This window comes from Entelurus aequoreus, linkage group LG24 (assembly GCF_033978785.1).
Source record: "Entelurus aequoreus isolate RoL-2023_Sb linkage group LG24, RoL_Eaeq_v1.1, whole genome shotgun sequence".
In the NCBI taxonomy this organism is placed as follows: domain Eukaryota; kingdom Metazoa; phylum Chordata; class Actinopteri; order Syngnathiformes; family Syngnathidae; genus Entelurus; species Entelurus aequoreus.
This window is the reverse complement of record NC_084754.1, coordinates 41,417,921-41,431,486: the sequence shown is the minus strand read 5'-3', so window position 1 is coordinate 41,431,486 and position 13,566 is coordinate 41,417,921. Positions and strand designations below refer to the sequence as shown.

General features: G+C 38.6%; 1 protein-coding gene across 1 annotated transcript in view; it reads left to right on the top strand.

Moving 5' to 3' along the window:
* LOC133641805 (voltage-dependent calcium channel subunit alpha-2/delta-1-like) overlaps positions 1-13,566 on the top strand; it is a 421,610-nt gene that overhangs the window by 361,685 nt on the left and 46,359 nt on the right. The window contains exons 33-36 of the mRNA XM_062035835.1: positions 8,313-8,465; positions 8,557-8,609; positions 11,336-11,391; positions 13,102-13,231. Coding sequence (XP_061891819.1) covers positions 8,313-8,465; positions 8,557-8,609; positions 11,336-11,391; positions 13,102-13,231 — 392 coding nt within the window. The remainder of the gene's footprint in view (positions 1-8,312; positions 8,466-8,556; positions 8,610-11,335; positions 11,392-13,101; positions 13,232-13,566) is intronic.

The following is a 13,566-nucleotide window of genomic DNA, read 5'->3' as shown; positions in this document are numbered from 1 at the left end:
AGTTTTAGGTGGGATCGGTGTATTAGTGGCTGGCTGCAGCAACACAACCAGGAGGACTTTGACTTGGATAGCAGACGCGCTAGCCGGCGCTAGCCGCCGACCGCACGGATGATCGGGTGAAGTCCTTCTTCCTTCCGTCGATCGCTGGAACGCAGGTGAGCACGGGTGTTGATGAGCAGATGAGGGCTGGCTGGCGTAGGTGGATAGCTAATGTTTTTATCATAGCTCTGTGAGGTCCCGTTGCTAAGTTAGCTTCAATGGCGTCGTTAGCAACAGCATTGTTAATCTTCGCCAAGCTGTAAAGCATTAACTGTGTATTTACATGTCCATGGTTTAATAGTATTGTTGATTTTCTGTCTATCCTTCCAGTCAGGGGTTTATTTCTTTTGTTTATATCTGCATTTGAGCCTGATGCTATCACGTTAGCTCCGTAGCTAAAGTGTTTCGCCGATGTATTGTCGTGGAGATAAAAGTCACTGTGAATGTCCATTTCGCGTTCTCGACTCTCATTTTCAAGAGGATATAGTATCCGAGGTGGTTTAAAATACAATTCCGTGATCCACAATAGAAAAAGGAGAAAGTGTGGAATCCAATGAACCCTTGTACCTAAGTTACGGTCAGAGCGAAAAAAGATACGTCCTGCACTGCACTACAGTCCTTCACTCTCACTTTCCTCATCCACAAATCTTTCATCCTCGCTCAAATGAATGGGGTAATCCAGTGGTTCTCAACCTTTTTCCAGTGATGTACCCCCTGTGAATTTTTTTTAAATTCAAGTACCCCTTAATCAGAGCAAAGCATTTTTGGTTGAAAAAAAGAGATAAAGTAGAACAATACAGCACTATATCATCAGTTTCTGATTTATTAAATTGTATAAGTGCAAAATATTGCTCATTTGTAGTAGTCTTTCTTGAACTATTTGGAAAAAAAAGATAGGTTTTTATTTATATTTATAAAGGATTTTTTAATTGTTGCTATTTTTAGAATATTTAAAAAAAATCTCACCTACCCCTTGGCATACCTTCAAGTACCCCCAGGGGTACGCGTACCCCCATTTGAAAACCACTGGGGTAATCGCCGCTCGGTCCGAATCTCTTCCGGTAGGGGACAAGGCTTGTTTTTATCAGCGACCAAAAGTTGCGAACTTTATCGTCGATGTTCTATACTAAATCCTTTCAGCAAAAATATGGCAATATCGCGAAATGATCAAGTATGACACATAGAATGGATCTGCTATCCCCGTTTAAATAAAAAAAAATAATTTCAGTAGGCCTTTAAATCAACATAAAAAACACAAGATAGACTTACAATGAGTGCACCAACCCAAAAAAACCCTCCCCCATTCACTCATTCACACTCATTCACACAAAAGGGGTGTTTCTTTCTGTTATTAATAAAGTGGTTCCTACATTATATATCAATATATATCAATACAGTCTGCAAGGGATACAGTCCGTAAGCACCCATGATTGTGCGTGCTGCTGGTCCACTAATAGTACTAACCTTTAACAGTTAATTTTACTTATTTTCATTAAATACTAGTTTCTATATTGTTTTACTTTCTTTTTTATTCAAGAAAATGTTTTTAATTTATTTCTTATTTTATTGTATTATTTTTTTTAAAAAAAGGACCTTATCTTCACCATACCTGGTTGTCCAAATTAGGCATAATAATGTGTTAATTCCACGACTGTATATATCGGTATCGGCTGATATCGGTATCGGTAATTAAGAGTTGGACAATATCGGAATATCGGATATCGGCAAAAAAGCCATTATCGGACATCCCTAACTTCAACCATTGTTATGGTTGCATTATTTCTGGGTAAGTCTTTCAAAACATGTTCGGAGGATTAGTGGATGAGTGGAAGATCCGTAGCCAAACAGTACACACGTATTTGCTAAACATCTAACACGTTGCACAGAGACTATTGCCCCTCGCAGAGAGTAAATCAAACTCCTTTAGAGGTCAAATAAAGGACTTGCCGCGAAGGATTGCCTGCTTGTTCCGAGGTCTTTTCAAAGCTCCTGTAGGATAGCGCTTGAGGATCAAAGTTACGGTTGTGTCAGTCAGGGATGCTTTATAGAAGTGAGTCCCTTGTGGATGTACTGTTAGCCTTTCAAACGCTGGTTGCTATACGCCGGCTCCCTACGGTCCAATGCTCCTGGTCTTGGGAATGTGAATGAATGTCTGTCAAACTAGGAGCGACCGCATGCTCCTGTTGGTAGTCCCATTTGTAGTATCCAGTGTGAACAAAACAGCATGTGCACGGTGATTTGTAACTGTATCACCTGGGCTGTAGGGTTCATTTGCGTCTTTTCATCGTATTTACGACATGTGCTGAGACCAGGGATCTTTTCAGGTGTCCGTTTTTTCCCCAATTCAAACACCAGCAACATGACGCATCACACATGCATGCATACAACATGACACATCACACATGCACGCATACAACATGATACATCACACATGCATGCATGCAACATGATGCATCACACATGCATTCATGCAACATGATGCATCACACATGCATTCATGCAACATGATGCATCACACATGCATGCATGCAACATGATGCATCACACATGCACGCATACAACATGATACATCACATGCATGCATACAACATGATACATCACACATGCATGCATACAACATGATACATCACACATGCACGCATGCATCATGATACATCACACATGCACGCATGCAACATGATACATCACACATGCACGCATGCAACATGATACATCACACATGCACGCATGCAACATGATACATCACACATACACGCATACAACATGACACACGCACGCATACAACATGATACATCACACATGCAGGCATACAACATGATGCATCACACATGCATGCATACAACATGATACATCACACATGCATGCATACAACATGATACATCATACATACACGCATACAACATGACACATGCACGCATACAACATGATACATCACACATGCATGCATACAATATGATACATCATACATACACGCATACAACATGACACATGCACGCATACAACATGATACATCACACATGCAGGCATACAACATGATACATCACACATGCACACATACAACATGATACATCACACATGCATGCATACAACATGATACATCACACATGCATGCATACAACATGATACATCACACATGCATGCATACAACATGATACATCACACATGCACACATACAACATGATACATCACACATGCATGCATACAACATGATACATCACACATGCATGCATACAACATGATACATCACACATGCATGCATACAACATGATACATCACACATGCACGCATGCAACATGATACATCACACATGCACGCATGCAACATGATACATCACACATGCATGCATACAACATGATACATCATACATGCATGCATAGAACATGATGCATCGCAATTTCCAGTTTCTCCATTCAACATGTTCGAAAAGGAGTAGGAAAAAGCAGAGCTTATTTAATAGTTATAGTTCATAGTTTATTATTTCTTTGGTCAGTGGTAAAAAAATATATAAACAAACAGTTTTACATAAACAAACAATTGTACATTCATAAATTGAAAATGTTGCAGAGTGAAAGGGTTTAGGCTGAAGTTGAACACTTATTGCGCCTAACCCTATAAACAAAGTCAAATACAAGATGAGCTTTCTAAAAATATGAAATTTCCTTTGCACAACATATTACAAATACACTTTGTACACAACATAAACACTGTTCAATTATATACACAGTAAAGACATGTAAAATATCCTTGTACACGTGTTAGTTAAACCTTTGTACCAATTACAGTATATACTACATACAAACAATTATGCTTCCATTATTATTTATATCTCACATTTAGTTTGTAATTAACATTGATCATAGTATTAACTACTGTGTTGATTCAAGAGTGATCTATTTTTCCAAGACATTGGTCTTAAAGTGTTTTAATCCTACCCCTTTTCCTTTACAGAACACTTTTGTTCACTTCCTGCTCTCAATTTATTCACAATACACTCCATATGTAAAAACAATACAAATAAATAAATAATAATTGGTGAAGTAAGTTATATTTCATATGGTGCGATAAATAAGATGATCTAGACAATGAATGGCTGGATGAAATAAATTCAGAATGTTTGTTTATCATGGTTCTTCTTCTTTGTACTTTGTAAACACTTTAAGTTTGAAGAGTTTCTTGAAGTGGATACTATTAGTATATTGTTTGATTTTTTTGCTTAATCCATTCCATCATTTAATTCCACATACTGATATACTGAAGGTCTTAAGTGTTGTACGTGCGTACACATGTTTTAAATTACATTTTTCTCTAAGATTATATTTCTCTTTTTTTGAGAAGAATTGTTGTATATTCTTGGCTAGCAGGTTATAGTTTGATTTGTACATCTTTTTAGTTGTTTGCAAATTCACTATGTCCTGGAATTTCAGTATTTTCGATTCAATAAATAAAGGGTTTGTATGTTGTCTATATCCAACATTATGTATTAATATCACTGATCTTTCTTGTAACACCGTTAATGAATGAAGTGTACTTTTGTAGTTATTTCCCCATATTTCTACACAATAACTCAGATATGTAACACTAGTGAGCAGTAGAGAATATGAAAGGATTTTTGGTCTAAACATATTTTGCTTTATTCATTATTGACATGTTTCTTGCAACTTTATGTTTTATATTTTTTACATGAGGTTTCCAGTTCATTTTATCATCTATTATTATACCTAGAAATTTGGTTTCATTTACTCTTTCAATTTCTATTCCGTCTATTTGTATTTGTGTTTGACTTTCTTATTGACCCTGTGTCTTGATCTGTACGGTGGTTAGTGACTCTTACACCACCATTAACGAGGTCCCCAGTAAGAAAACATGGTTTACCTGTGACCATTACAGGAACATACTGTATTTTCCGGACTATAAGATAACATATTGTTTTTTTCCTCAAAACACGACAGTGCGCCTTATAACCTGGTGCGTTTAATGTAAGGAATACGTTTGGTTGAGCTTACCCACCTCAAATTTTTTTGGGGGGTACATGGTGTAATGATAAGTGTGACCAGTAGATGGCAGTCAAACATAAGAGATAAGTGTAAGCTGCACTATGACGGCAATATGACTCAAGTAAACAACACCAACATTTTATATGTTCCATTGAAAATATAGAACATTACACACGGCACTCAAAAATCTATCAAAATGTTTTAGTACGACTTTGGTAAGCTATGAAGCCACACCACTTAATGGATTGTTGGCGCATTAAACATAGGAGTATTATTATGGTGTGTGCATAAGGTAAGACATATTATCTGGTGTTTTGTTTCGCAATAATATGCAAAAGCAACTTCTCTTACCTTCTGGTACCTGCTGATCTGTATTGGGGATCTGCATAAATCCTGAAACATGCCAAAAACGTAGTCGATAATCTTCTTCATTTTCTCTATCTTCTTGTTATGTGACATTCATCCTCCGCTGTTGCCAGTTCTAGTATAAAGTAGTGTTCATTTCTTACTTATTGTCATGATCTTTGGTCTTGATCATGTTTTTTGTTATTTTCTGTTAGTTTAAGACTCCATAGTTCCTGTTTTTGTGCACTCTTGTTTGTTTTAGTTTCCATGGCGACCTATTAGTTTCACCTGGTGTTCGGGACACGCACATGCTCTAATCAAGAGACCAGTATTTAAGCCTGTCTTTGCCTGTCAGTCGGCCTGGCATCATTGCTTGTGTCATGCTTAGTTCATGCTGCTCGTTCCATGTCCTATTCCAAGTTTTTTTGGCTAGTTATTTGTTTCATGCCACAAGTAAGTCTTGTTTGTTCTATGCCATAGTTTGGTTAGTTGTTTCATGTTTATAGTTTCATGTACTACGTTTTTGCCTCAGCTTCCGCATGTGATAGGCACGCTTGCCTTTGGGTTGTTTTCTGTTTTTTTTTACCCTTTTTAGTTTTGAATAATTCAATATGTTCCTACCTTCACGCCTTGTCCGGAAAAGTCCGTTTGCATCCCGGGAGAACAAACTTTGCAGCAAGCTGCGACCCCCCCGTCATGATACTTATATCTGTCAGTAAACTCGCCATGAAAGCGCTAAAACATACCGGTGTAGTGAGTTTACATTATTCACCCAAGGAACTTTAGTTACTAGAGTTCAGGTCGGACGGTTTTTTACGGGACACATTTCCGGTGTGATGGATTCCGGATGAGGGGATTCTGCTCCGTTATTGATTGAAATAAAGTCTGAATGCTGAATGTCATTAAAACAGTTAGCGCCATCTTTTGACACTTCTTCCACCCCCGTCCTTGCACACTACACCGCTACAACAAAGATGACGGGAAGAAGACGCTTTTGAAGGTTAGACACGTAAATAAGACAAAACGCCGCATCCGTAAGCGACTGTCAGAAAGTGATGGTCTGTAAAACATAATCTATGCAACATTTTCAGCAAAGAACCACCATTACATGTTATGTAGACCACAAGGAAGTCTTTTACATTTAGAAAAAAAAATTAATATGACTCTTTTAAAGGCCTACTGAAATGAATTTTTTTAATTTAAACGGGGATAGCAGATCTATTCTATGTGTCATACTTGATCATTCCGCGATATTGCCATATTTTTGCTGAAAGGATTTAGTATAGAACAACGACGATAAAGATTGCAACTTTTGGTATCTGATAAAAAAAAGGCTTGCCCCTACCGGAAGTAGCGTGACGTAGTCAGTTGAACATATACGCAAAGTTCCCTATTGTTTACAATGATGGCCGCATGAAGTGAGAGAGATTCGGACCGAGAAAGCGACAATTTCCCCATTAATTTGAGCGAGGATGAAAGATTTGTGGATGAGTAAAGTGCAAGTGAAGGACTAGTGGGGAGTTGAAGCTATTCAGATAGGGAAGATGCTGTGAGAGCCGGGGGTGACCTGATATTCAGCTGGGAATGACTACAACAGTAAATAAACACAAGACATATATATACTCTATTAGCCACAACACAACCAGGCTTATATTTAATATGAATGACTACAACAGTAAATAAACACAAGACATATATATACTCTATTAGCCACAACACAACCAGGCTTATATTTAATATGCCACAAATTAATCCTGCATAAAAACACCTGCGTGTTTGTTACGCTAGCTCCTAGCTCCTCTGCTAGCTCCTAGCTCCATAGAACACGCCAATACAATTCAAACACCTGATCAACACACACAATCACTCAGCCCAAAAGACCGTTCACCTAACCCAAGGTTCATAAAGCTTATATATTTAAAAAAAAGTTACGTACATACGCAAAAAAAAGTTGCGCACATACGGTCAAGCGATCAAATGTTTAGAAGCCAAAGCTGCATACTCACAGTAGCACGTCTGCGTCTTTGTCATCCAAATCAAAGTAATCCTGGTAAGAGTCTGTGTTGTCCCAGTTCTCTACAAGCGTCTGTGTATCGAAGTCAAAAGTCCTCCTGGTTAGAGTCTCTGTTATCCGAGTTCTTCCATCTTGACTGCATCTTCCGGTAATGTAAACAAAGAAGCGCCGGCTGTGTACTGTTGTTGCTGACTACGTTCGAAAAATACGTCCATTTCGCACCGACAACTTTCTTCTTTGCTTGCTCAGCTTCCTTCTCCATAATGCAATGAACATGATTGCAACAGATTCACGAACACAGATGTCCAGAATACTGTGGAATTATGAAATGAAAACAGAGCTTTTTCGTATTGGCTTCAATGTGGAAGGCATACCCGTGTTCGCCGGGCTACGTCACGCGCATACGTCATCCTCAGAGGCGTTTCGAACCGGAAGTTTAGCGGCAAATTTAAAATGTCACTTTATAAGTTAACCCGGCCGTATTGGCATGTGTTATAATGTTAAGATTTCATCATTGATATATAAACTATCAGACTGCGTGGTCGGTAGTAGTGGCTTTCAGTAGGCCTTTAATGCGCCTTATAATCCGGTGCGTCTAATATATGAAAAAAATATCAAAAATAGACCATTCATCGGGTGCGCCCTATGGTCCGTAAAATCGATAATCGTGTTTCATAACATCCGACTTTGCAGAATTGAGTAGAAGGGAAAGGACGTAGCTGAAGTGCACACACGTCATTGCATAGGCAGTAAGTAGATGTGGGGACAGCTGCCTGCTTAAAAAGATTTTCGGAGTATGTTTGATCATACAAATTGGCCTAGAAAGCTGATGCAAATTCCCTGTGATTTAATTATGAAGCAGCATGAGGTTTGACTGCTTAGTTCTTTCTCAAACTCAGTGTCCCCCCTTTTGTTTCCAGATAGGGCAGTTCTTCGGCGAGGTGGATCCGGTGCTGATGATCAACTTGGTCAACACCTCTCTCTACTCCTTCAACAAGACCTACGACTACCAGTCTGTTTGTGACCCGGAGAAAGACAGCAAGGCTGCCGCGGGGCCTCGCTCGTTCTATGTGGTTAGTTGCTGCTCATCGCATTTGTTGGGGGTGAAGGTGTGGGTAGAAGAGTATTAACCTCCTTGTTCCACGTTGGTCATTTCTTCTGCAGCCAACCATAGCAGACGTGCTCAGTGTTGGCTGGTGGGCCTCCAGTGCTGCCTGGTGAGTTCGTTTATTTTACTATTATGTTAGATCCACTATGGACTGGACTCTCACACTATTATGTTAGATCCGCTATGGACTGGACTCTCATTATTATGTTATATCCACTATGGACTGGACTCTCACACTATTATGTTAGATCCACTATGGACTGGACTCTCACAATATTATGTTGGATCCACTATGGACTGGACTCTCACACTATTATGTTAAATCCACTATGGACTGGACTCTCACACTATTATGTTAGATCCACAATGGACTGGACTTTCACACTATTATGTTAGATCCACTATGGACTGGACTCTCACACTATTATGTTAAATCCACTATGGACTGGACTCTCACAATATTATGTTAGATTCACTATGGACTGGACTCTCACTATTATGTTAGATCCACTATAGACTGGACTCTCACACTATTATGTTAGATCCACTATGGACTGCACTCTCACAATATTATGTTAGATCCACTATGGACTGGACTCTCACTATTATGTTAGATCCACTATGGACTGGACTCTCACTATTATGTTAGATCCACTATGGACTGGACTCTCACTATTATGTTAGATCCACTATGGACTGGACTCTCACACTATTATGTTAGATCCACTATGGACTGGACTCACACACTATTATGTTAGATCCACTATGGACTGGACTCTCACACTATTATGTTAGATCCACTATGGACTGGACTCTCACACTATTATGTTAGATCCACTATGGACTGGACTCACACACTATTATGTTAGATCCACTATGGACTGGACTCTCACACTATTATGTTATATCCACTATGGACTGGACTCTCACTATTATGTTAGATCCACTATGGACTGGACTCTCACACTATTATGTTAGATCCACTATGGACTGGACTCTCACAATATTATGCTAGATCCAGGATGGACTGGACTCTCACTATTATGTTAGATCCACAATGGACTGGACTCTCACACTATTATGATAGATCCACTATGGACTGGACTCTCACACTATTATGTTAGATCCACTATGGACTGGACTCTCACACTATTATGATAGATCCACTATGGACTGGACTCTCACACTATTATGTTAGATCCACTATGGACTGGACTCTCACACTATTATGTTAAATCCACTATGGACTGGACTCTCACAATATTATGTTAGATCCACTATGGACTGGACTCTCACTATTATGTTAGATCCACTATAGACTGGACTCTCACACTATTATGTTAGATCCACTATGGACTGGACTCTCACAATGTTATGTTAGATCCACTATGGACTGGACTCTCACACTATTATGTTAGATCCACTATGGACTGGACTCTCACACTATTATGTTAGATCCACTATGGACTGGACTCTCACAATATTATGTTAGATCCACTATGGACTGGACTCTCACACTATTATGTTAGATCCACTATGGACTGGACTCTCACAATATTATGTTAGATCCACTATGGACTGGACTCTCACAAAAAATATGTTAGATCCACTATGGACTGGACTCTCACACTATTATGTTAGATCCACTATGGACTGGACTCTCACAATATTATGTTAGATCCACTATGGACTGGACTCTCACTATTATGTTAGATCCACTATGATCCGTTAGATCCGTAAATACTGAACAGATGTTTACCTTATCCCAATAAACATCTGTTCAGTATTTTAACATAACAGTGTTTGATTGTGAGGCATTAAAAGCCACAAAATGCAACGGGTCCATCAGACCCACAAACGCTGGCTGAGTAACAACAAGAGGGTGCTAGTTTAGGGTTGAAGTTGCCTGGAGGTGTTGGTTTAGTGCGGTTTTGAAGGAGGATAGAGATGCCCTTTCTTTTACACCTGTTGGGAGTGCATTCCATATTGATGTAGCATAGAAGGAGAATGAGTTAAGACCTTTGTTAGATCGGAATCTGGGTTTAACGTGGTTAGTGGAGCTCCCCCTGGTGTTGTGGTTATGGCGGTGATTTACGTTAAGGAAGTAGTTTGACATGTACTTCGGTATCAGGGAGGTGTAGCGGATTTTATAGACTAGGCTCAGTGCAAGTTGTTTTACTCTGTCCTCCACCCTGAGCCTACCCACTTCTCCAAAGTGGGTAGGAGTGAGGTGTGATCTGGGGTGGAGGTCTAGAAGTAACCTGACTAGCTTGTTCTGGGATTTTTGGAGTCTAGATTTGAGGGTTTTGGAGGTGCTTGGGTACCAGGAGGTGCATGCGTAATCGAAAAAGGGTTGAACGAGAGTTCCCGCCAGAATCCTCATGGTGCTTTTGTTGACCAGAGAGGAGATTCTATAGAGAAATCTCGTTCGTCGGTTGACCTTTTTGATTACCTTGGTTGCCATTTTATCACAGGAATGGTTAGCCTCTAGAATGGAACCTAGGTAGGTGACCTCATCCTTCCTGGTGACAACAATGTCACCCACTTTTATGGTGAAGTCATTGACTTTCTTAAGGTTGATGTGGGACCCAAACAGGATGGATTCGGTTTTACCCAAGTGGATGGATAACTTGTTGTCAGCGAGCCAGGTTAAGACACAAAATGTGCACGGGACAGTTTTTATTAAGACAGATCAAAAGATGTGTTTTATCGTTAGTTTATATATAGCGTATGTTTATGGAAGGGGAAATCCAAACATATTTTCACATGTTTCCTGCCATGAAGGTGCATTGATGTGCTTTTCAACAATACCAGAATTGTTGTCCTCTTTTGTAGGTCCATACTCCAGCAGCTCTTCTATGGCCTCATATTCCCCAACCTTCTGGAGGCAGGTAAGCAACAAAACAGTTTGCGCCAAATCATTACGAGATAGGTTCACTTTACTGCAACTGCACTGCAAAAACTGCAATCTAAGTAAGATGAAGTATCTCAAATAAGGGTGATATTTGCTTATTTTCTGTCCAAATAAGATACTTATTCTCACTAAGCAGATTTGATGTTAGAGTGTTTTACTTGTTTTAAGGGTTTTGGTCCTAAATGATCTCAGTAAGATATTACAGCTTGTTGCTGAGATTTGATGACCTATATTGAGTAAAACATGCTTGAAACTAGAATATCAACTGTTGCAAAGCTGTGTCATCAACACTCACAAGTATAAAACTACTTTTTTAAAGTAATCATTTCTTATTTCAAGCATGAAATAAAAAATTAATTAAATTAAATTAAAACAGATGACAGCCAAATGGACTTTGCTGTTTTATTGTCAATGAAACAATAGAAAACAGGTACTCATACAGTAGTACAGTTGGCACAGCACAGTAAACTGACAGTTAATATTCAAACATTTAACATGTGACATTTCTAACAATTTTGAACAGAAATAGTTCATGCACATTCAGGTAAATTCTTCAAAATGACGATAAAAAAATGTGTCCGGGGGCCGGGGCTGTATATATGCGCACTAATTGACTGAAAGAGCACGCACTTGGCGCGATGATGTCATGTTATGGATGGAAAAATGAATTTTTAGATAATATGATTTAATGCCGAGTGCATATCATTATGTCAAGATAATGGCACTAGCATTTACTTCATTTAAGAATATTTTTCAACATATTGAGCAAAAGTCTCTTTTTTTTGTACCAAGAAAAGTGCACTTGTTATTAGTGAGAATATACTTATTTTAAGGTATTTTTGGGTTCATTGAGGTTAGCTAATTTGACTTGTTTTGGAAAGTCTTGACAAGCCACATTTTCTTGTTCTATTGGCAGATCATTTTGCTTAGTTCAAATAAAATACCCCTCATTTTTGTATTTATTTTTTCTTATTTTTGAACACTGACTTTTTGCAGTGTGCACATTTTCTTGCGGCCCTCAGCCTCCTACACTGCAAAAAGTCAGTGTTCAAAGACAACAAAAAATAATTCAAAAATGAAGGGTATTTTATTTGAACTAAGCAAAATTATCTGCCAATTGAACAAGAAAATTTGGCTTGTCAAGACTTTCCAAAACAAGTAAAATTAGCTAACTTCAATGAACCCAAAAATACCTTAAAATAAGTATATTCTCACTAATAACAAGTGCACTTTTCTTGGTAAAAAAAACAAGTCTTTTTGCTCAATATGTTGAAAAATATTCTTAAATGAAGTAAATGCTAGTGCCATTATCTTGACATAATGATATGCGCTCGGCATTACATTTCTTGAAACCAGCAAACTTATACTAAAAACAAATGTATTGTTCATAATGGAAAGGCAACAAGGCGCATAATAATTACTTCACCAATTATTATGTATTTATTTATTTTTATTGCGATTACTTATGGAGTATATTGTGAATAAATTGAGAACAGGTAGTGAACAAAAGTTTTAGCAACTGTTATGTAAAAGAAAAGGGGTAGGATTAAATAAACTCTGCTTCTTCCTACTCCTTTTCGAACTGGAAATTGTGATGTATCATGTTGTATGCTTGCATGTTCCAAATAAACTCAAACTCAACTCAACTCAAGGTGACCGCTTGTTACTCTCATTGTTACGTTTTCAGCGGAGTCGGGTGACGAGGACATCTCAGACGCCATGTTTAAAGAAAGCTGCATCACAGAGCAAACGCAGTACTTCTTCGACAACGACGAAAGGTCCTACTCAGGAGTCCTCGACTGTGGAAACTGTTCAAGGTGTGTATGTTCGTTTGTCGGAGTGGATATATACGAGGGTTGTGTGGTATACCGGTACTAGTACACTGTGACATTGCTGCTTTTGCAAGCAGAGGAGCATGTTCGGCAGCGCACATACACAGAGTACTTACAAGCAGACACAGTGTGTGGTCAGAAAAGGGAGAATGGACGCATTTTGGTTTAAATACGTCGAGGAACAGCTAAACCACAATGTAAACAAATGCCATGGGTGGATCTACACCTGAAGTTTGCTTCTTTTATGAATTTATTATGGGTCTACTGAAAATGTGACAAAATCTGCTGGGTCAAAAGTATACATACAGCAATGTTAATAT